Genomic DNA, 25,052 nt, shown 5'->3' with positions numbered 1-25,052 from the left:
AGGGAGGAAAAAAATCCACACTTTTCCATACACACGCTCGGGTCCGATTTATCTCTCTATACCTTATCCGCACCAACACAGCCTCGAGTGAGCTATTAAACACTCCTGAGCGCACTGCTGCTCGAATACACAAGCGTAAGGGTTGGTGTGTGCGCGCGGTTTTTGATGCGGTGCTTGTGTGTGTGTGTGTGTGTGTGTGAGTGAAACGAAAAAAAAGGGGGTAAAGAGGAAGATTGAGGCGAGCGCGCGCGCACGCTGGTTTCCGTATTCATCTTCCCTCTCCCCCTCGACCCCTTTCCCGCTTCAATCGAGCACGGTGGCAAGCTGCGGGCAGCATGAATATATAAAAATTGCTACAAATACGACCGTCATACATACACACCAATACCAGCGCACACACACCCGGCTAATGACAAACAGTGCGCGCACGGTACAATCATTCCCCCTTCTTGGTACGCAGCAGCAGCGCGGTGTGTGTAGGGTAACCGGTGGAAGAGAGTGTGATTGAGGGAGAGAGAGAGAGTGGCAGTGAGTGAGTGAGATGGAAGAAACAATGCGCTGCTGCTGCTGCTGCTACCTTGCGTTTGAGTTGCCATTGCGATGGAACGGGGCAGCATAGAGAAAGGGAGAGGGGGCTAGGTGTGGTGTGGGAGGGTGAATAAGGGAAGAGGAAGCAAACATCACCAACCTCGCTGCGTGCGTGCAGCAGCAGGAGCAGCAGCATTGGTTTGCTTCGATGCTCACCACCCCCGCCCCCCTAAGCCCCTACGAAGCTAGAGGAAGCAATAGAAATGTTTGGCGAATCTGAATGCTCTGTTACTATTTGTTCTATTTTTGTTTTCATTTGTAGCAATTGCTGTCTTTTTGCTGCTCTTGTTTGGTTTTATTTCATTTTAGTTTTTTGCTTTCTTATATTCTTTTTTCGTTTTTTATGTTTTACTATTTTCTTTGCAAACTAAACAATTGGTTAAATGCTTCGCTTTTGTCTGTTATTTTTACTTTATTTAAAGTCTGTTCTGCTTATGTCCTTTATTTTCGTTTATTTTTTATCTATTTTTTGCATTTTATTTAAATAATTGAGTTTTTACTTTCTCCACTACTTAAATTTATTTTGCAAGTAGGATTATGTGCTGGTTTACTTATAATTAAAGTGTTTTATTTTCATATTATTTGATTCCAAACTACATTCAAATTCTGTTCCTAATAACTAGTGTCTAAAACTTTACTATATAAAACTGTGCTCTAAACAAAATTATACTTAAAAAAAATTACAAAACAATTTAAAAAGTTTTCAAAATATTACATCATGTAAAAACATGAATTAAAAGATATAAAAATAGGAAAATAAATACAAATACACTATAACTACACTATTTTATTATATGAAAGTAAACCATCAACAAAATAAAAAAAGTATCAGTTAACGCAGGATATGGAATAGGAAAAAACAAAAAAAAACATGAAATAAAAAAAAGCAAATAATATACTTTTTTATTCACAAGGAACGGTCCAAAAATGTATTGCTCAAATAATATACTTTAAATACACCAGATTATTTATTGAAAAAAATCAGCAGAATAATAAAAAATAAGTATCAGTTATATGCAGGATATGCAGAAACCCTGCAGCAGAAATTAATTTAAATTTAACATTTAACTGTGTTTATTTTAAGCGAAACAAAAATAAAGCAAAAAAAAATTAACAAAATTACCCAATTTGCAGCATACAAAAAAAGCAAAGAAAATGTTAATAGAATGGATAATGTAGCTAAAATAGAACGCCAAACCCCTTTGGAGCCTTTTGCCACGCTAACCGAACGGACACAGATTGCAAATCCCATGCTAATCCTACGCCTAATAGCCCTTTTAAGCTACACCGTCTCGAAAATCCCTCACGAAAGAAATTCACTTTGATCATCCGTTCTTTTGTTTTGTATCTAAAGGACACATCGAGTGAGTGAGAGAATCAGCACCACCACCACCACCCAACTCCTCAACAGCATGATCTTCAAAAGAAGAAGTATGACCACCGATCAAAGAATTGTCCCCATCCGCTCGCCGCGGCCGCCAACGCCGCCCCCTCAATCGGCCCAAAACTGCAGCCCTAAACTCGTTTGAAGAATAAACATCTGTAAAGGCACGACCACCAAAAACTCGACCGGTGGACACCACCATCCCTTGCACTGAGGTGGGAGACGTGAATTTGGAGGAATGGAGAGAGATAAATGGGGAGGGAGCCTGCAAACCCTAAAACCATAGGGTTTAGGAGTACATAAACCCATACATAAAGCATGCGGGGATGCACACAGCACGTTCGGTTCGATCCTATGTCGACCACCCAGCACCCACCCCCCTCCCACCACGCCGCCACCGCCCTCTTGCTTCCTGGTGGCGCTGTGTGTGCGTAGTCTGTGCGTTCGCGACTGCTGCATTTGTATCCTGCTTATCTATATCTCACCGTGCTGCTCACCACTTCCAGCCGAACAGGTGGATTAGTGGGATAGTTGGGCGAGCGAGATGGAGAAAAGAGAGAGAGAGAGAGACAGCTAAAAATGAGAGAAATAGAAAGACAGAGAGAGAGAGAGAGAGCGAGAGAGAGAGAGAGAGAGAGAGAGAGAGAGAGAATTTCAGTAGCAGTCCCTTATGCCACAGTTTTAAAGGTTATTTCCCAACACAACGTACACCCGCATTCGATGGCGAGAGCGGGCCTGGCTACTTATCGCAAACTTTCTGGAGTTTTCTAGATCGAAGTTTGTGTATGTAAACATGCAAAACACTCCCCGGCACACCCCCCTCCGGGCTCCAGAGGTTTGCTTGCTGCTTGAAAAGGATTGATAAGCGAGAAGTTTATTGCCATGTTTGGCTAGGTTCGTTCCGCGTGTAACCGTTTGCTGTTTGTACAGTTCAACGATCCTGTTTGACTGGTACGAAATTGTATTAAGTTGCTGTTTTTTTTACATTTCTTCTATGTTTTTCTTAGATATGGTCTAGTTTAAATATAATTTAGGCAAGATTTAATTTTTTATTATTTCTATAGTTTTTGGACTTGCAATTCATTACATTTGTTCCACATTTTGCTCGTAGCCTATAAATTATCTTGTTTGTTCTGTTCTTTCATTTTTCCTTAACTGATTATGATGCGTTTAATGTTTTTTTATTACTTTTCATATTTTTTTAAATTTCGTTTTTTTATTTTTATGTTTTTCTTCTCTTTCGTTTTACTTTTCTATTTGTTTTGTATTTCTGTGCACCTTTTTATGGCATCTTTTTCACAGTTACAAATATCTTGGGGGTTTAATTTCATTATGTTCCCTTTTCAAATTTTTGTACTCCAATTGTTTGTTGTTTCTATTATAAACATTGAGGTTTAATGTAATACTTCTTTAATTGTTGTGATTTCTTTTTAATTGTTCAACTAGCTTATTGGTCTCTTATTTCCTTTACTAGATGAGTTTTTTTTACAGTTTTTTTGTTTTTTTTTTCATTGTATTTATTTGTTGTTTTTGCATCATATTTGTCTTGTATTTCTCTCTCTCTCTCTCTTTCTCTCTCTCTCCCTCCCTCTCTTTCTCTCTCTCTCTGTCTCTCTCTGTCTCTCTCTCTTGAAAGCTACTACCTGTTCTTCACTTGTTTTGCTTTTTATGTTTAAAACTTTAGCATTCCTTTACTTCGCATTTAACCTTCGTCTGACAACTTTCTTCGCCATCCAGCCTGCCCAGTGCCGGTTAAAGTTACCACCTTCACCTCACTCCAACGCATTTCATACTCTATTAAGCGCTTTTCCGAGCATTTCTCCCCAAAACTGTGTATGTACACCGGTGTGAGTCTCCGTCCGTTCTCCATCATTCCTTCATAAAAAGTGTTCCGTAAAAAAAAACCCACAAGATAAAAATAAAATCCACCTACCGACCAAATCGAAAAAGAAAAAAAAAGTTGGGGAAAAACAATAGCACCACCAAGCCAACATTGCACGCATGTTCATTGTGCACAGAATGGAAATACATAAGCCTTCGTCACCTTTTGCCGACGCTGCCTCGACACCGGTGCCCCCCCCCCCTCGAACGCCCAGCATGACCCAGAACTCAGCCGGGCCAGCCAGATTTTCACTTCTGCTTCACTTCGCACTTGCGGGTTGAGCATGGAGCATTTTTCCTACCACCTTCTGCGGGGAAGGCCTGGGGGAGGTGGCTCCAAAGGGGGTTATTTTTTCCGTTTTTCTTCCCAGTTTTGCTGCGTGAACAAAACATCAAACTCAACACACACACACACACGAGGGCGCGCGTTTATGTCTCGCTCATCCCTTACCCGCAACTCACCCTCATGGCTACACCACCCACCAACCCCTGTCCGTCCCTGGTTTCTGGGGGAGCTGAGCTGTGGAAGGTGATTTAGCGTATGACGGTGTGTGTGTGTATGCCACGCGGGAGAACATTTTGATTGAAAGAAGCACATTAGAGAGAGATAGAGAAGGAGAGAGAAAAAGAGAGAAAAAGAGAGAGAGCGGTGAAGGTGAGTTTTTGTAGGCTCGGTCGAATGCGAGAATCTCTCTCTTTCTCTCTTTCTCTCTCTCTCTTTATTTTCTCTCTCTCTTTCTTTCTCTCTCTCTCTCTCATACTCCCTCTGTCCACCACTTACAGTTCTGCCAGATTTTGTAAACTCTCATCCACCCCACCCACTCAAACCCACCCACACAAACACACAAGGCGAATGATAACGATCGTCATAATTATTATATCAATAATGTACGAAAAGAAAAGAAAAAAATCAAAACCACCCACTGCCCCTCCATACCCACTCACCACCCAAACCCATCTAGCAAGGGGGGTGGGTTTCCGTTTTTTCGCAAAAATATTCATCCGGCCTTCCGGTGGAGCTCGTCGTGAGTGTAAAAGAAAGAGAGAGAGAGAGAGAGCTTGAGCGTTTCCGACTCGCGTAGTACACTAAGGGAAAGGGAATGGGAAGGAAAAAAAACACAAGGTGAACACACCACCTATGATGGGGTGAGCCAACGTTTGGGGGGGTTGGTGGCGCGCAATGGAAAAAGATGAAGAGTAATGATATCTCTCGCCGTCGTCGTTGTCGTCATCGTAGTATGCGTTGGGTGTACATAAGGCAGTGCAGGGTGGTGGCGGACGCTATACACACGCATCTTTATGTACACACGGCTGGTGGTGCTGGTGCTGCTGGGATGCTGTCTCGAGCGAGCGAAGAAGAAGTAGCGAATAAACGTAACGAGAAGGGGGGGGGGAGCAGTGTGCAAAAAAGAGAAAGGCAGTGTAACTGGGGTTTGAGTCGGGGTGGGGTTTCTGAAGAGTGAGGGTAGAGAAGCGGGCATGATGATGCTAAAAAACGCATAAAAAGTGGTATGCTCACTATTTCCAGCCCAGCCGAATCCCCCTGGAGGTGCAAGTTGTTCGGCTAGTTTTATTTTTCTGCTGGAAATGTTTGTGGTTTAAATTTAGTTTTTGATTGACAATACAGTCGTTGCCACAAAATTTTGGCTTTGCCTCACCTTTCTTTTCGCTAAGCCTGATTTTTGCCTCTAAATCATCAATTTTTAACTATAGGTCAATCGCTTTATTTTCAAAATTTTACGTGATGTCTTAAACTCTGTTCCTAAATAATTGAATTTAATGTGTACAGGTAATAATTTAATCGATAGAATTTTTAATACAACCATTTTTATCCCAATTTTGGAATTTTCAATGGATTGTAAAAAATGGCATGTATTTTCAGGTGTAAACAATGGTTTGAAAATTTATTAAATTTGTTTTTTTTTTCAGAGAAAACATTCAAATTATACTTTTTTTTACTTTTTGTTCATTGATTTATTTATTTATTGATTTATTTATTTATTGATTTATTTATTTTTTATTATTTAACAGTTGTTAAAAATCTGCTCAAATACCTTGTAAATTTATCATAATTCCTTCAAGAGACAAAAATTGTTGACTTACAGACAAAAATGGATGCGTTTGAGTCAAACATTAATGCGCTTTGTCAAAAGTTTATGCCTTAGAGGCAAAAGTTGATGCATACTGCCAAAAATTGATTGGCTACAAAAAAAGGCTATAACGACTGTAAAATGTTAAAAATTAGTGTATAGTTTACTTATTACAAATAAAATATTGAGCATTCAAATTTTCAGTAAAGCGGGGAATAAGGTAAACATGCACCTTTGACCGAACACTCAGAAAAAGGCAACGTAAGAAAACAAAGAGAAGAGAAAGCAACCAACTTTACACAATAACATAAAAAAATGTATAAATTCGGTGACAATAATTATTTCATGATGCCAACAGAGAGTGCTGAGAGATTAAAAAAAATCAACGAACTAGCAATATTTGCAATAAATAAATGCTTCAAATTGTTTTAAAATTGATTTTTAAAATCAAACGATACTTTACATCTTCAGTTCAAACATACAACTTTTAAAAATGTTGTAACTAGGCTTTACCATACAGAGATGAAAATTAAGTGTAAATATCAGACGAATTAATCGTAACAATTAGCAGTTGCATTATTTACTGTCAGCTTTCCATTATATACAAGACATTATGAATATACAATTAGAGGTATTTTGGCACTGTAAAGTATTTATAGGTTTGAAGGATAAATAATTACTGCATTCCTGCATACGTTGTTAACGCAAGTCTGAAGGGTAACTACGAATAAAAAAGTATTTGGACTGCAACTGCATTAATCGTAATTGGAGACATGCTGACTAGTGAGGTTTAATTGATTAGAGGAGAATAATGTTAGACTATCCTATTATATTCCGTCGGAAGCACTCGAGTTGAACGGGAGAAAAATTGGTATCGTATTCTCCGTTCGAGTCGATCAAGGTTTCGTCGACATTTCTGTTATTGTTCTAGCGTGTTTGACAAATAACCAAAGCAACCGGCAGACAAAGTTAAAGTGAACAAATGGATTAAGCACTTCTTTAAAATCAATTAATTCCATAGTTTTGTTAGATGCTGTGTAAAAGTAAATGAGGAGAATGTTGGTAAACTAATGTTAAACATGATTAGCAAATGTAGACATCATGAACGTGGGAGTGAATTTTCTCAAATGCCGAATGCAATAGAATGGGCTTGAATAGGCCTGTATGTTTCCAATATTCATCGAGTTTTGTTTCAGCCCTTCACAACCGGTAGTTCACATTAAAATTTGTATATTTTTAGGCAATTTAATGGAAGTATTTTAAGCTTAATTAGCTTTAAACGCTTAAAACACAGGGCGATGTACTGGTGCTGGGGTAAGAAAAGCTTGTTAGGAAATTATTAGTTTTTTCTTTAGTTTCTTTAATTTTATTCCTCATCTAGCCTTGTAAAATTGTATCATTATTACAATTGTAAATTTAGTTAAATAAATTGGATCTTTCTTGGTGTAAAATATTGTTACTTTAATAATCAAACTAAAACCATTGGAATTACTCACCATTTAAGTCAAATTGTTTGGTTGTAAGAAGCATCCCTCTAATATTTTAATTTAATTCTGCTAGAAAATTTTAAAACTTTGTGATAGAACCTACCATTTTTCCACCACCCTTCGCATATAAGAAACGTACCGAGCACGGACGAAGCTCGACCAAATGTATATATAAAAAAATCGCACACTCATACCCACAGCCAACCGAACGAAACGATCAAACGTCCTCGCGCTCGCGTCGTTGCGCGGAAGTGCACCGAGGGCCAGTGTGCTGGGTTGCGGTGGTCCGAGGCCCCCGGCAGCAGCAGCAGAAACCGACGGTAAAGTTTCTTTTCATTTGGGGGTCATTCTTTTTTTTTTGCTAACTCCCTCTATCTCGCTCTCTCGCACGCGTTCGCGTTCCGCATGGCCAACGAGGAAAGACCCCGAGCGGGCGGGAAGGCGAACGGCGGCGGTGGCACCCGCCGAATGCCGAATGCCGAGGCCGCGTCTGGCCCATTTCCTTCGCACGATTTTGCGTCACCACGATGTTGTGGCAGTGTGTGTGTGTGTGTGGTGTGCGTTTTTTTGCATTCGTTTTTTTTTTTGGACTGCTACACATCTTACCCACCGGTTGTCCGGCTGTCCGACCCAGGGCGCTCGCGTGGAGCTGGAGTACGAACGACCAGACGGAAAAAAGCGAGCGAGCAAACACACAAAAAACGGAAGCAAACAAAAAACCTTCTCACCACCCACCCACAACAACAACAACAGCAGCAATGAAAGGAAGCAAAAAAGAAAAGAACATCTCTTGTACATAGAGAATACACGGGAGAGGGGTGTGGAGGTTGTGGGGGACTGTGGATGAGTGCGCCACCCGCCTGATGAGACTCGGGGGACAGATCGTGAGGATCGTTGTGGGGTGGGGCGGGGTGGGGGTCTATGTATGTACCCCGGGCCTCTCGAAAGCTCACAAAAGGCACACGATAGAACACACCGAAGCGAATGGCTTCCCTTTCCCCCAACCCATCCACATCCACCACCCCGTTCCACCCGACCCAGCGAGCTCAAACGTTACGCGTCTTAGGTACTACAAATAGGCCCCACGTTGCTAAGAACGCCCCGTTGACGCAAGGGCAAAACGAAGGGAGCTTGAGTCACTCCCGCTCCCGAACCCGCGGCCACCATCAAGCAATAGCGTCCGATAACACGAAAGGTTTCATATAGTGGAATAGAGAAATGTTTTTAAAACACTAACGATAACAATGTTTGCACCATTGTTCGTTGTTTTTGTGGCAAATGTTGCACTCCCCTTTTGCAGCGAACTATACTATCTTTCGGTTTCGAAATGCATATGAAGAAATAGTTGATAGCAGTTGGTTAAGGCCTAAGAAAAAAATGTGTTTTTGAAGAACTTTTACTTGGTTAATGTTAATCGCTTTGACTGGCGATTGCTGTACATCTTCAAGTTTGTTGTGAGTCTCGGCTTGAAACAAGCTTTTATGCAGTTCTTATCAGCCCACATAGGTACGGGTCTTGTGGTAAAGCTCACAAAGGCAGGACGTGAGCAAGGCAAGCGCTGGATCGAATCTCGCATCATCCGTAGCATAATTAAAGTTAATTTGACTGTCGAAATTCTTATCTTCAGTTAAAAAGATACTAAGGGGGGGTATGGTTAAAATCTAATACTAAATTCACTTGCTTAAACATTGACCAAACGTTATCGTGTGATTTTAATGGATGTGGTGATTCATAGAATATGTGCTACATCCATATTCCACAAACCGATTGTAGGGTGATGTTCGACATCATGCTATTTGGAGCCAATACATTACTAATTAGAGTTTCACAGCGTTGCTCCATTCATCTTAAGTCTGTGGGACATTTATACGCTTTGTCTGAAGGTTCTGGGTATACATAATCAATATTTTGAAGCATCGTGCCACAGTAACTGCATTGACTTATGACGATTCGTAAAAGTGATCAGAGTTCTTAGGACGTATCTTTACAAAATCACAGCAAATCCGTTATACATCAGCAATAGCAATGGTGCAAAGACGAATAGAACAATTTGAAATGATATTGTACAGGGTTTCCCAAGTTTTTTTTGGTTGCTCCCCGAAAATGTTTGAATGCTTCCCAGATTTTTATCGTTCCCACAAATTATTAGACCCAGATTTTGTGGACTTTATGTATTAATTTGCAATGGGACGATTTTAATAAATCGTGGGGATAAAAAAAACCCGCATACCTTACCAACAAACCTGTAGATCTCTAGCCGTATGTTACAAACTAATATTTTGGAGTTAATTTATGGACTAAAAATAGAAAAAAGCTAGAAAAATAATTGTTTCTAAGAGACCACATCACCTTAAACATCCTAAATCACATCACCACCCTAAATTAAGTGCCAGAAACCCTGTGCCACTTTGGCGCGAAAACGAAACATTTGAATTTTTAGCAAATGTGACCTGACAACAGCAAAAACTGGAAAAGCTTGGAAGAACAACTGATTTAGTTTTATTTTTATCTTGCTGTTTTCTGTTTTGGCTTAGTTTTTCTTGCACATTGTACTTTCTTATTTTCTTATTGAATCCTAAATATTCGTTTGTGCTAGTTTACAGAGTTTTATTTTCTTACGTTTCATCGGTTATCGTTTCTCTTGTATATTTTTTTTTAAATATATCAATGGATGGTTTTCAAACATTTACTTCTAAGTAACATCTAATAAATTGAGTAAAATACCTCTAAAAAAATTGTCTAAAAATAGAAAACTTTGATCATAGCTCTCTATTTAATGCAAAAATATGTCAAAACAGCAAAAAAGTGTGAGTTAGCCGCTTATGATATGTGCCTGACCTTTCTCAACTATTACGCAAAGATGAAAATGAAACTCGTTGTAGGGAATAAATTATTGATATATGTAAAAAATTGTGCAAACAATTAATAAAATTATTATGTTATGTTCTTATTATGATAGCAAAATGTTTTATTGTTTGTTTTTCCTACATTCCGCTCAATTGCTGTCCCAAAAACAAAGAAGCTTAAATCGTCCCCATCTTTACTAAATCGAACAAATAACCATTCGTCTCGACAAAACAAGAGAAAAGAAAGTGAATTGTTACCTTGTAGCATAAGGTGCGTTCTACTGCGCCATCATGGGAGAGAAGGGATAGCCAACAGACAAACGAAAAGAAAAAATGACTGTCGCACCTGAAACCGACCAGAAGGGATGGATTAACAGCGCTGCCAACGAAACTCCCCAGCACGGTCTCGGATGTGTTCTGCCCCTGTTCGCTTGTTCTGCCCCAAAGAAGCAGCAGCAGCAGCAGCAGCAGCAAAATCTTCAGCTTATGCTATCGAACGAGAATGCATGAGTGGGGAATAGGGGGGGCAAGGTCCCGCTCGAACCGTCGCCCCTGGTCGCTGGTCGTCGAAACGGCTGGCAGCAACACTGGGGTGGTGGTGAATGTTGTGCGGCGGCCCAAAACCTGTTCCGACCGATGGACACATCCGGCCACCAGCGGACAACGGTCGGAAGCCAGTCGGTGGCGGTGGTGACGGTGGTGGCCATCCAGAGATTCGAGCTATAAGGCCGCTTTTCTTTTATTTCGCAGTTGTCGTTGTGCGCCTCGTCTTGCGCGCTTTTGTTCTTTCGCTTTTGGTTTTCCCTTCGCATCGCGATGCTTAAAATATAAAGCAAGGAAGGAGAATGGCCAAGAGAGACGGTGAGGCGAAGCAAAAGTCCAAAGAATAGATCCCGAAAGCGAGCAGCGGAGTGGTGAAGAATGTCTGATACGCCGCCACCGCCGCCACCACCACTGCCGGGGTCGTCTGGTATTTATGTGAAGACGCACTGAACGCGTCCAATCGCCCTCGGGGCTGCACGATATACGCACGGCCCCGGTTGTTGAGAAGCCGGGTGATCTTCCAAACCGATCATGTGTGTGTGTGTATGTGTGTGTGTGTGCCCCTGCTGTACTTGTTGCTTGGGCGTTCGCGCCCGCAGAAGCGCTGTTTTGGTGAGTTTTTTGGTGGTTTTTGAGCGCGTTTTCAAATGAAAACATGCACCCGGTAAAAACGGCCGAACCAGTTTTCTGGCAAACATACTTACACACACATATACATAGACGTGAAGGTGCGGAAGGTTGACAGGAGACAGGATGGATAATCGGCCGGTGTCTCGAATGTTTCCATTCTGGACGGGTTTCCTCCTCAAACCGAGGAGGCGCGCGCGCGATAATCACGCCGAACGAGTTCTTGTTTTGGTCCTAGCTTGGACGCTGCAGCTGCTTTACGGGGGAGTGCTTCTCCAAAAATAAGAGTATTTATTTCCTCATTTGAAATGTGACGCTTTCAGCGAGTTTTACTACAAATCTTGATAAGCAAAAATTACAATTCGAAAGCTAATTTGCCTTCCCATTTTTTCTTTACACTCCCAAATCGCTTTTATGAGATTAAGACTAAAGACTAATGAGACCGATTAAGATAAAATCTTGCAGAAAACATCCAAACGACCATACAAACACACACACACTATTACACACGTCTTTTACATAATAATTGCCACCGGTTGCGTGGCGTGTTGTACAAGATAGTTGACAACTTCTAGCGTGTTAACAACAACACGCGGTCGAAAACGCCAGCCGAGGCCGAAGCATTTTCATAGGCTCAGGCCGACCACCGCACCCCGCTCACAAGGGAGAGCGACAGCATTGCCAGCATCATATTCCTAGCCCCGACGAAACCGGCGAGAACGCATCCTTCCCTTTTTTGAATGCAATGCTCTCGGACGACACGCACACTTTCTCTCTCTCGCTCGCTCTCAGACACATAAAAACAAGGGAGAAAGAGTGAAAGAGCGACCAGGGCACATATTTGGCTATTATTATTTCGCCCCTATTTCGCGATTATGTTACAAAATAAGGGCGCAAAATGTCTTCCTCTTCTTCGTGCGTATATTCCCTCTCGAAGTTGTGTTGCATTTAATGGATGATTCATTTTTTTCTTGTACGTGTGTGTGTGTGTTTGTTTGTGCGTATTGGTGCGGAGTATGCAAGTAGTGGAACCCTTCCAACCCCTTGCATCTGCTAGTCGAATATTCTTGGGTGGTGGGTGGGTTCTTTGGGTGAGCTCGGTAAGAGAACATGTGCCGGTAGGGCAGGGTTATGGTCGATTAGGCTGACATCATTTTTTTTTTTGTATTATTGTGATTGAGGGGTTTGAGCATACGGATTAGCACGGTAATGTATTGGTGCAGTTGCACTTCAGAAAAAACGCATATTTTTGAGTTTATCTAAAAAAAATCAAATATGTTTGATGGAGGTATTATGATTGAAGGTGAAGATACTCATGTGCATAACTTTTTTGTATTGTTTTCTAGAGCTGTAGATTGTAGCTAAAAGCACACTGAATTTTTGAAAATTTTGGTTTTTTTTGTTTTGATTCTCCGTGCTCTTGTTGTGCGAAATATAAATATTCTATGAATTTGATGTTTAAGTGTAACTCACATTCAATTGATTTAAAAACATTGCAAACATGTTATAAAAAAGTAAAAAAAAACATAAAATGATTACAACGTTGTAGTAAAAAATAAATAAATATACAGCTCTCATGCCCTTCCACAAAGCATTGAATGTAGCCATAGTGAAAATCTCACGTCGTTTTAGTTTGCCATAATTGCATGTTTGGCAGATTATGGTAGGTTTTCTAGTGACTCCGCTAGATGACACTGTCATAGCAAAAGGGAATTGTTTGTATGCAGGGTTTTGTATTTTTTGAAAATTTTGAATTTGCTTTTTGTCACGTTATGTCTAAACGTTAACATCAGCTATCAAATCACAAAAAAGACATCAATGTATCACTTAACATCATACAATATTCAAAAAGGCAAAACTGCTGAAAAGGATCACATAGCCAATGAAAGGGATCTCATTTAGTATAAGTCACAAGATATTCTTTTCTTTCACTCAATTTCACTACAGTAACGTTTTAATTACCCACTCAAACAATCAATTTATTCACAAACGGTTGGAAAAGTACAAAATCAATACACGTGTCCGTAATAGCCAGCACCGTACGCACCGTTCGGCACACCATGGTACGCATGTTCCGGGTACGCCAGGGGTGCTACAGCGCCGATAACATTCTTGCCGTACGCGTAAACAGGCGCCGCGATCGGCTTCGCCGGTTCGTCCGTGTGCACTCGCTCCGACACATGGCTAGTGACGTACGTGGGAGTGGAGACGAACGTTTTGGTAAGCGTAGTTTTACCGCCAGGCACCGCCAGGTGGGACGCCGGATGGATAAAGCTATTCAGTGCGGGCGTTTGCACGTGCAGATGGGATGCTTGAGCTAGCGGCACAACAGCGTGCGGCGCAGACAGTACCGAACCGTACGGCAGGGGGGATCCGTAGCCGAGCGGCAATCCAGCGTGCGGAAGGCCGGCGGAATAGGCTGGGATGTAGTTGGCTGTGGCGCAGGCAAAGAGTGCCAGGAGTGCAATGAACTGGGGACAAATTACAGGATATTTAGGGATGAATGTGACAGAATAGAAGACTGTTATGTTACTTACTTTGAAAGCCATAGTGGATTGAAAGTAGAACTTTTGCTTCTTCAACCTATCGAAACAATCGTGTGTTTGATGATGGATAGTGCACCGTTACCAATGTTTATATACTCAATTGAACTGAGTAACAAGGATAAGTAGAAGTAAACGAAACAATCGTAACTATATCGATTTTCTAATCGTCACCTCCAACAGTTGGGGACAGGAAAAGCAATTATTATTTCCTCACTTCACTAGTACTGATCACCTTGCGCATCATTTCCTATCATTTACGGCAGTGGTCGGTAACTGGGGACGAGGGAGTAAAACCTTAATTGGAATTGATTTACTTAATGCTTTACAGACAATTCATCAATTGATTTAATACTTTGTTTTCTATTGATCGAATTACTTTGTTAATTTCTTATTACTTTGTTAATTAATTTTCTGCCTATTTTCAACTAAACGATTTTTTTCTATATGTTTATTTGTCAATCGATAGACAGTAATGCTCTCTCCAACCATTTTAACATTGTTTGCCATCCATCGTTAGCAGAACTAGTTAATTAACATAGAACATAAAAAACGCCCTATGGAACAGAATTTAGCACTTGACCGGAATAAGGAATATTTAACCTCAGTCGGCGAAATCCTCGGCCCAAAAGCGTCGCTGACGTTGTAGAAAGAGCGTCACATGAGTAGGAACGGGTCAGAGAAGCCAAATTGCGTTCTACGATAATCGAGGGCCAACTAGGGCCAGCAGCCTGGCAGTTGAGGTTTTTGTGTCGCTTTTTTTTATCGGATCAGTTCTGAACCGTTATTCTATAAATTTCGGAGAATTTTCGGAGAAATTGGCCTAATATCAATTAAAAACTTTTAAAACAAAATCGTTTTGCATACTTTGGTTTGTATTTTCAAAATAATGATTTAATTTATTTTATTAAATATTTGTAACAAATATATTTGGACAATTATCCTTATAAACTTCATAAAAATCGAAAAACCATAATACTGCACACTTAACAAATTCTTTGACTAAATTTATATTAATTTGAATTGTGTAGAAAGAAAACGGTGGAGACATTATTAATCAAATAAATTTTCTTCATCACACAATAACATGAGTGGGACAATCTTTTTGTGTTTCAGAGAGACTTTAACGAAATATCATAACGATTCTGAGCGAACAAACGTTGCCGATCACTGCCGCAACGCTACATCCCGGTACGAAAGACTTCAATGACCTCGCAGCCAGCCAAAGTGACGAACCTCGCTTCGTCACTCCCGCGCAAAAGGAGGAAACTGCAACACAGCCATTAACAAAATAGTGCACACCTCGATTGACACCGATCGATAGACCGATCGGACATAATAAAAAAAACCATAGCCCATCCGCCATCAAAACGGTGCACCGAACAACAATGTGCGTACAACGCCAGTAAGTGAAACTTGAATTTGTCGGCTTTTTTTTGGCAGCTGGCCGATCGTTACGCAATCGACAATGTAGAGCGCAACGAACGAGAAGAGACAAAAAAACGCAGACGAACAAGCATGTGCGATTTTCTGTCCCGTGCCGGGTACAATGACGGTGGTATTTTTTTTTACACAACTCATTTCTGCAATTCGTTTCACTTCCATCGGTCCCTCCGCTCGCAAAACGGCTGGCCTAAGGCCAGGCGCGTACACCGTGCTGCTGTCACAACAAGGGCCCGTCCGAAACGACGACGACCACGCGACACACACGCAGGCTACCTTGAACTTTTGTCGGTTGGACTCGGACTCTTTCGCGGCGGTGGTACAACAGGTATTATTTAGCCATTTCCTTACTTTTTCCCAAGCTCCGCGGGCATTTGGAGCGGGAATGTGTGGTCTGGCCAATGCGTTCGATCGTATACGATTACGGTTGTACGCGTTTGAAGCGATGCTCTCGCACAGCAAATTGTGGCTCAGTGTCACCCTCGCTCGGTCACCCGGTTCAATTAAGATTAAGCGAGCCAGACACCGATTCCGACCGACGATCCACAACGCCACAACAATCCTTCACAGCGTCTTGTCCCTGTGAATGTGAAGTCGAATTGGATTTGGCGGATTATTTTCGGTGGTAGCGGATCCGTTTTTATTCACCTGGGAGGAGCCAACGAGGGTAGGAGTGGAGTCTCTTAATTGATAATCCATACGCACACCTGCATACTGATCGCAAGGGGGCTTGTGTTGTGTGTCGCGTTGTGGCGACCTATACCCAATCTATATTTGGACGGATGGATGGGAGCATTAAACCAAAAAAAAAAGGGTCGCTCTTAAAAGTCGCTCCACAGTCGCCCTAAGCGATGGGAAAATAGCACCAATCACGCCAAAGTGATTTTCGATCTTGTACGCATAAGTGCACTGCTAGATTGGATAAAACAGAAGCACTTTATTGCTCTTAATGGGGGGAGAGGGCCTACATTTAACGCCCCAAAGCTCTAGTGATCGGTCCTTGGCATGAATCCTTAAGGGTTTGGGATTAATGGGATGGTATTAAAACATGATGGTGATCGTTATTGTAGACGAAACAGAGCTTTTGGCTGTACATTAATCGCCCTTATCGAGGTTGGGTGTTGGGTGTGAACTGACTCCTGGCTTTAAGATGACATTCTGCACTAATTACATGTTATAAAAGTATTTTTTCATGCCATGCTAGGAACCATAACATATCAATACTCTTGAAAAGCTTAGTGGTTACAATTACAAATTTCGCCTGAAGCTGTTTGAATCTTTCATCCTCAATCATTGAATTGACAGCAAACAGCAACAGAAACATCCGCTTTGTTGCAGTGCCCAACCTTCCTCCGAGATGGATATTTATCATTTCAAGGCATTTTAATTCGATGGTCTTGGATTTTGGTGATTGTTTTCCACAGCGTTGGACAGGTAATTTGCTGATGATTGAAATTTCAAACCGTTTTTTTTACTTTAATTGGCATTCCCATGAATTTGAGGTATGAATGAACTTCTTTTCAAGAGATAAGGCTTTGTTTACTATGTTAAAAATGAAACAGTTGTTTTTTTTAATATTAGTATTTTGGCTTTATTGATTTTATCACATTCACAAGGCATCGTTTTTCATGACATTTACCAGCCATGGGCACCATAGCCTCCGTAGGCGACCTGTGGGCCATAGGACAGGACCTTTCCACCGTAGATCGGAGCTGGCTGAGCGAGAATGCTCTTGCCGTACACGGGCTCAGCGATCAGCGTCTTGGCCGGGTAGATCGGCTCAGCGAACACGTTCTTGGTGTAGATGGGCTCCGACACGATGGTCTTGGCGTAAGCTGGCTCAGCAGCGATCACAGTCTTGGCGTAGGTTGGCTCAGCAGCGATCACAGTCTTGGCATATGGGCCATAAGACAGAGGCTTCGTGTACTCGAGAGCCGGAGCCTGGTACACAGAGTGAGGGACAGCATAGGACACGGGCAGAGGGTTGGTAAGAGCCAGAGGCTTTCTGACCACAACCGACGGGGCAATCTGGGCGTATCCATGGTACAGTTGAGGCTCCGGAAGGATGGTCTTGCTCAGCACTGGCACGGGGGCCACGTTCTTGATGACGTTGGAGTAGCTCACAGCCGGAGCCACACCGTAGGACAGATGGGAGTGGTCGCTCGGGATGTATCCGGCGCTGACGCAAGCCAGGGAAGCGACGATCAGAACGAACTGGAAAGGTTGGATCTCTTGTTAGTATCTCAGGAAGAGATTTGTATCGTTAGTTGGACTTACTTTGGAAGCCATGGTTGGATTGATGATTGCAGTGGAAGGATGTGCTTTACTGAAGACTGCTGATCGCTGAGTGATGTTGTTGCGATCAGCTGATAGAGCTTATATACAGATTGGCGGTGTGCGAAAATCCGCAACAACAGGATGTAAGAGGGGCGCGTTTGACGGTCATCAAATCAATCGGTATTGTGTCTTTATTGTCATTGTCATAATTATCGCTTATTGCTTTATCGCATGGCTTAAAAATGACAGAAGAATTCTTAATGTTGGCTGTTGATATGGTTAATTACTCAATATGTACACACGCATAAATTCACTTTTAAATTAACATGTGTGATGCTTCATTTGTCAACCCTTTTGTCCGTTTTAATCAATTTCGGGTTTAGTTATTCTATTGCATTAGTCTACTTTATTTGTATCTGTCATGCATGCGACCATAATATGCGTAAACTGTTTAACAACTTGTTCTGTTACGTGTGTTGTTGACTCTTTCCAGGTTGTTTTTGTCTGTAGCAGGTCTCAGATCATCTGATCAAATGTTTAATTTGCTTTTAAAACGTGCATTCAAGGGGAAGCAGACGAATTATTCTGTGGGGTTAGTGTTTGGGTTATATTTTTAGCTTTATTCGTTTAATTTATCACATTATCTCCAACAAAATAATAAATTATGGTGACATCGAAAACAAAGCACCTACAGTAACATCAAACAGCTTCAACAAATGATTTGTCAAAACACAAATATTTTTTTAATACAAATATCCGCCACAAGGACTTAACAATTGTTCTTAATTGCTAAGCAAAGGATAAGGATGAGGAAGAACGAAAGCGAGAACGGAAGAGGGATAAAGGAGTGTGAAAATCGAACAAATGATAGAATGAATTGAACGCAATCTGACCGTTAAGGAATGGATCATTTTGCCCATATCGAGTTAGCCGGGTGGGGATATACAGGGGTGGCCTTTCGCGAAGATGGCGGGAAGGGTCATAATAGGAAATCGCAGATAAGAGGAAAGTAGCAGCAAGCTCATTCAGTATAACGCTGGTATGAAGCAAGCTTGCAAGTGTAAGTAGCGAGTTTTTATCGAGTCAAGACCCAAGAGTCGATAGGTGGATAAGAAGGGATAACCGAATTCTCATGACTCGAAAGAAAACGCCCCGTGGCAAGTCGAGTAAGTTTGCGTTGGACACCTTCCAATCCAAATAGGACATGGGTAGAATAATTCTTAGCTGATCTTAGTTTATCCATGCATACTAATTACTTCGCGGTTATTGTGCAGCTTCACAGGCAACACAGGTCAAAAGTTCTTAAACATAATTCATTTACAGCCTGCAGATTATCCTTAATCTGCACTTTTATTCACACAAAATTGTAACTTATGTCTTTGGTTTTGCCTTTTAGCTCATTTCTTGACACATAACTCATCAGGAAATGTTAATCGTTAAGTATATCATAAACACGTTGATTTGGGGATATCATACTCAAGGCACTGTCAGCAGTCAGAATGTGAAAAGAAATTAAACGGAAAGGTCCTGCCAGAAGTTCTGGTTCAATTAGGAACAAAAGAAATGGATAACATAGTTTCGAAAATAAGCAATACCACAAAAATATGAAGCTAACGATCCAACGAACTTCTTATTTTAATAATTTAAGTCATCAAAACATGCGTTAACTTACTTCCTGCATTATTATTCACTCAAAAGGATTCAAAGGAAAACTTTCAGTTCATAGTTCCATCATTTGCAATGTTTTATAAACAAATGAATGAATGTCTTCCAACTTCAAACATCATTTGAAGTACTGCGATGGCTGAACTGATAGATTTTCCCTTTTCAACTATAGAACTAAATAAATCAATCAAAACCATGCTTTTAATTACTTAAATCAACTTTTATTCTTGCACATATCACATATTTCACTTAGCACGCATTCAGCCTGTACATTATTACGGTCAAAACATTTACCAGCCATGAGCACCATAGCCTCCGTAGGCGACCTGTGGGCCATAAGACAGGACCTTTCCACCGTAGATCGGAGCTGGCTGAGCGAGAATGCTCTTGCCGTACACGGGCTCAGCGATCAGCGTCTTGGCCGGGTAGATCGGCTCAGCGAACACGTTCTTGGTGTAGATGGGCTCCGACACGATGGTCTTGGCGTAAGCTGGCTCAGTAGCGATCACAGTCTTGGCGTAGGTTGGCTCAGCAGCGATCACAGTCTTGGCGTAGGTTGGCTCAGCAGCGATCACAGTCTTGGCATATGGGCCATAAGACAGAGGCTTCGTGTACTCGAGAGCCGGAGCCTGGTACACAGAGTGAGGGGCAGCATAGGACACGGGCAGAGGGTTGGTAAGAGCCAGAGGCTTGCTGACCACAACCGACGGGGCAGTCTGGGCGTATCCATGGTACAGTTGAGGCTCCGGAAGGATGGTCTTGCTCAGCACTGGCACGGGGGCCACGTTCTTGATGACGTTGGAGTAGCTCACAGCCGGGGCCACACCGTAGGACAGATGGGAGTGGTCGCTCGGGATGTATCCAGCGCTGACGCAAGCCAGGGAAGCGACGATCAGAACGAACTGGAAAGGTTGGATCTCTTGTTAGTATCTCAGGAAGAGATTTGTATCGTTAGTTTGACTTACTTTGGAAGCCATGGTTGGGGGATGATTGCAGTGGAAGGATGTGCTTTACTGAAGACTGCTGATCGCTGAGTGATGTTGTTGCGATCAGCTGATAGAGCTTATATACGGATTGGCGGTGTGCGAAAATCCGCAACAACAGGATGTAAGAGGGGCGTCGTTTGACGGTCATCAAATCAATCGGTATTGTGTCTTTATTGTCATTGTCATAATTATCGCTTATTGCTTTATCGCATGGTTTAAAAATGACAGAAGCATTCTTAATGTTGGCTGTTGATATGGTTAATTACTCAATATGTACACACGCATAAATTCACTTTTAAATTAACATGTGTGATGCTTCATTTGTCAACCCTTTTGTCCGTTTTAATCAATTTCGGGTTTAGTTATTCTATTGCATTAGTCTACTTTATTTGTATCTGTCCATAACATGCGACCATAATATGCGTAAAATGTTTAACAACTTGTTCTGTTACGTGTGTTGTTGACTCTTTCCAGGTTGTTTTTGTCTGTAGCAGGTCTCAGATCATCTGATCAAATGTTTAATTTGCTATAAACCGTGCATTCAAGGGGAAGCAGACGAATTATTCTGTGGGGTTAGTGTTTGGGTTATATTTTTAGCTTTATTCGTTTAATGTATCACATTATCTCCAACAAAATAATAAATTATGGCGACATCGAAAACAAAGCACCTACAGTAACATCAAACAGCTTCAACAAATGATTTGTCAAAACACAAATATTTTTTTAATACAAATATCCGCCACAAGGACTTAACAATTGTTCTTAATTGCTAAGCAAAGGATAAGGATGAGGAAGAACGAAAGCGAGAACGGAAGAGGGATGAAGGAGTGTGAAAATCAAACAAATGATAGAATGAATTGAACGCAATCTGACCGTTAAGGAATGGATCATTTTGCCCATATCGAGTTAGCCGGGTGGGAATATAGAGGGGTGGCCTATCGCGAAGATGCTGGGAAGGGTCATAATAGGAAATGGCAGATAAGAGGAAAGGAGCAGCAAGCTCATTCAGTATAACGCTGGTGATGAAGCAAGCTTGCAAGTGTAAGTAGCGAGTTTTTATCGAGTCAAGACCCAAGAGTCGATAGGTGGATAAGAAGGGATTACCGAATTCTCATGACTCGAAAGAAAACGCCCCGTGGCAAGTCGAGTAAGTTTGCGTTGGACACCTTCCAATCCAAATAGGACATGGATAGAATAATTCTTAGCTGATCTTAGTTTATCTATGCATACTAATTACTTCGCGATTATTGTGCAGCTTCACAGGCAACACAGGTCAAATGTTCTTAAACATAATTCATTTGCAGTCTGCAGATATCTTTCAATCTGCACTTTTAATCACACAAAATTGTAACTTATGTCTTTGATTTTGCCTTTTAGCTCAATTATTGACACATAACTCATCAGGAAATGTTAATCTTTAAGTATATCACAGGCACGTTGATTTGAGGATGTCAGGCTCAAGGCACTGTCAGCAGTCAGAATGTGAAAAGAAATTAAACGAAAAGGTCCTGCCAGAAATTCTGGTTCAATTAGGAACAAAAGAAATGGATAACATAGTTTCGAAAATAAGCAATACCACAAAAATATGAAGCTAACGATCCAACGAACTTCTTATTTTAATAATTTAAGTCATCAAAACATGCGTTAACTTACTTCCTGCATTATTATTCACTCAAAAGGATTCAAAGGAAAACTTTCAGTTCATAGTTCCATCATTTGCAATGTTTTATAAACAAATGAATGAATGTCTTCCAACTTCAAACATCATTTGAAGTACTGCGATGGCTGAACTGATAGATTTTCCCTTTTCAACTATAGAACTAAATAAATCAATCAAAACCATGCTTTTAATTACTTAAATCAACTTTTATTCTTGCACATATCACATATTTCACTTAGCACGCATTCAGCCGGTACATTATCACAGTCAAAACATTTACCAACCATGAGCACCATAGCCTCCGTAGGCGACCTGTGGGCCATAAGACAGAACCTTTCCACCGTAGATCGGAGCTGGCTGAGCGAGAATGCTCCTGCCGTACACGGGTTCAGCGATCAACGTCTTGGCCGGGTAGATCGGCTCAGCGAACACGTTCTTGGTGTAGATGGGCTCCGACACGATGGTCTTGGCGTAAGCTGGCTCAGCAGCGATCACAGTCTTGGCGTAGGTTGGCTCAGCAGCGATCACAGTCTTGGCATATGGGCCATAAGACAGAGGCTTCGTGTACTCGAGAGCCGGAGCCTGGTACAGAGAGTGAGGGGCAGCATAGGACACGGGCAGAGGGTTGGTAAGAGCCAGAGGCTTGCTGACCACAACCGACGGGGCAATCTGGGCGTATCCATGGTACAGTTGAGGCTCTGGAAGGATGGTCTTGCTCAGCACTGGCACTGGAGCAACGTTCTTGATGACGTTGGAGTAGCTCACAGCCGGGGCCACACCGTAAGACAGATGGGAGTTGTCGCTCGGGATGTATCCGGCGCTGACGCAAGCCAGGGAAGCGACGATCAGAACGAACTGGAAAGGTTGGATTTCTTGTTAGTATCTCAGGAAGAGATTTGTATCGTTAGTTTGACTTACTTTGGAAGCCATGGTTGGAGAGATGATTGCAGTGGGAGGATGTGCTTTACTGAAGACTGCTGATCGCTGAGTGATGTCGTTGTGATCAGCTGATAGAGCTTTTATACGGATTGGCGGTGTGCGAAAATCCGCAACAACAGGATGTGAGAGGGGCGCGTTTGACGGTCATCAAATCATTCGGTGTTGCGTCTTTGTTGTCATTGTCATAACTATCATCCATTTCATATTGGCATGGTTAAAAAATGGCTTGAACGAGCATATGTTATAGTTGTAGCTGTCGTGAATGACTTGATAAGAGAAATGTAATAGGTTGATAACTGATTTTGATCAATTCAATTTCAATTCAATTAAGTTTGGTAATGATAATTCTTAATTCATAGTATTTATTGTTTCTTACAAGAACTCACAGTTACAAAGGATTCAATTTCTATTTTAATTTGAATTGAAAATATTTAATTCAACAGAAGTTATCAATCTTATAGGAAGAAGTAAAACTGTTTTGTGTGATCATTCTTAGGATATTTCCTTTAACTTTATTTGATCGTTCTCACATATGAACGCTTATAAAGCCTAGAAGTAAGTATGTAACTTAAATTTAGTATTTAAATAAGAAAAAATATCGGGACTTTGCTAAGCAGTACTAAAAATGAATAAATGTGCAAATAAGTAGATTGATTAATAATGCTCCGCGTAGATTAAATTCTAAATAATAAAATCTCAATCAAGACCTCAAGTGGTATAGCATTATTTGGCCTGATGGTGAACCTACCAAAGAAAATACTAATACTACCATGTTCGCAGAGGTCACATTTGGTTCTTATTAAACGATGTTTTGTTAATAATTATGCAAATTATGCCTGCTTCAGTTTATTTATTCGCTCTACTTGAAATAAATGTAACATTTTTAGTACTTTCAACGAGTGTTTTTATTCGCTGGATGCATATTGTACCATATTGTCTAATTCTTTAAAAAACACTGCAGGAAATAAAAATCGTTATAACATTTTACAACCAGTTGATTTGCGGATACCAGACTCAAAATAGTTTACTGGCAGTTAAAAGCGTGCGTTTGTATGGAAAAAAGATTTTTGGAAAATAATAAAAATCACATGACCTGTTTGCTAAATTTGTATGAAAAAAAAAAACATGACAAATAAAAAGCACATATTCAATAGATGGCAGTCAATTAATGTTCAACTGGCGATTTCAGACAGTATATACATTTATGCGTGGTTTTTCGCGATTTTTTCATACATCGGCCTAATTATTGCCCCAAGCATTGCTAAAGAATGGCATCTACGACGTGTGTAGTAAGTTTTCCAAAAAGTAGTTCAAGGAACTGTCGAGGAAGCCTTAATGCCAGAAGATATGTGTCTTACATTAGGAGGCCGCTACTGTAGGTCCGGATGTATAAAAATATCGCGGCAACATTTCTATAAAATAAATTCAGCAACAAATAATTTTCTTTTAGGTGCAATATACCATGATTGAATATACTATACAAGCTTTCTAGACTTTTTAAAATACCAGGCAGCCGGATAGTCAATCTTTGCTTAAGACGACGGTCCATGTGAAGCTTGAACCCACAAAAGGGCATGTTGTTTAGTTGTCCGAGGTGACGATAGTACCACAGGACCCATCAATGAAAAAATAAAACAAATAGGAAAACCACTAGACTGGATAGTTCCTTGACTGAGACTGCTTTTGATACTATAATTGGAGACGAATTAAAAAGGCAACAGTATTAGGGCCTGAATGGGGTCAGGATCTATTTCAAGACCGATTTGCAATCTTAGACTCCATCCAAGATGTTTTTCAACAATTGTCAAATGGTTTATTTGCCCGAAAATAAAAATTCAGTTTCAACACATGATTTTCAACACACAACAAAGCACTGTTAAACTCAATGCAGCTTGAGGCATGTTGAAAGTCATGCTGATGAAATTAAAAATGATTATGATGGAAATGAAATGACAGATCGATGTGGAACAACAATTTGCGTGCGGTGAATCACAATTTTTACATTCGAAACTGACTTGGAAAACCCTGTAAACAGTTTAAGGGCCGGTATTGGTTTGGGATAAGTTCCAGTAGCGGTAGGTATATGTTACAAT

The 25,052-nt window shown here is 41.0% G+C and overlaps 3 protein-coding genes across 5 annotated transcripts; all 3 read right to left on the bottom strand.

The window, feature by feature from the left end:
* Positions 1–13,409: 13,409 nt before the first annotated feature.
* Positions 13,410–14,096, bottom strand: LOC121599727. The gene is made up of 2 exons (XM_041927763.1): positions 13,984–14,096; positions 13,410–13,917 (listed from the first exon to the last, which is right to left on the bottom strand). Exons 1-2 carry the CDS (start codon positions 13,993–13,995, stop codon positions 13,456–13,458), a joined length of 474 nt encoding a protein of 157 aa, XP_041783697.1. The 5' UTR covers positions 13,996–14,096; the 3' UTR covers positions 13,410–13,455.
* A 2,907-nt stretch (positions 14,097–17,003) lies between these two features.
* LOC121600242 (cuticle protein-like) lies at positions 17,004–23,187 on the bottom strand. Of its 3 annotated transcripts, none has more exons than XM_041928671.1 (2): positions 22,939–23,187; positions 17,004–17,646 (listed from the first exon to the last, which is right to left on the bottom strand). In XM_041928671.1, the coding sequence occupies exons 1-2, from the start codon at positions 22,948–22,950 to the stop codon at positions 17,068–17,070; spliced, it is 591 nt and encodes a 196-aa protein (XP_041784605.1). In that variant the 5' UTR covers positions 22,951–23,187; the 3' UTR covers positions 17,004–17,067. The 3 variants fall into 3 exon arrangements, with proteins under 3 accessions (XP_041784605.1, XP_041784603.1, XP_041784604.1); XM_041928669.1 differs by lacking the exon at positions 22,939–23,187 and adding an exon at positions 17,710–17,778; XM_041928670.1 differs by lacking the exon at positions 17,004–17,646 and adding an exon at positions 22,196–22,875 and having other exon boundaries at positions 22,939–23,179.
* Positions 19,580–20,397, bottom strand: LOC121600239 (proline-rich protein 3-like). The gene is made up of 2 exons (XM_041928667.1): positions 20,340–20,397; positions 19,580–20,276 (listed from the first exon to the last, which is right to left on the bottom strand). Exons 1-2 carry the CDS (start codon positions 20,349–20,351, stop codon positions 19,665–19,667), a joined length of 624 nt encoding a protein of 207 aa, XP_041784601.1. The 5' UTR covers positions 20,352–20,397; the 3' UTR covers positions 19,580–19,664.
* Positions 23,188–25,052: the final 1,865 nt, after the last annotated feature.

Source organism: Anopheles merus, chromosome 3L, assembly GCF_017562075.2.
Source record: "Anopheles merus strain MAF chromosome 3L, AmerM5.1, whole genome shotgun sequence".
Classification (NCBI taxonomy): Eukaryota; Metazoa; Arthropoda; class Insecta; order Diptera; family Culicidae; genus Anopheles; species Anopheles merus.
Note: the sequence above shows the minus strand (reverse complement) of the source record. Positions and strands in the feature narration are given on the sequence as shown.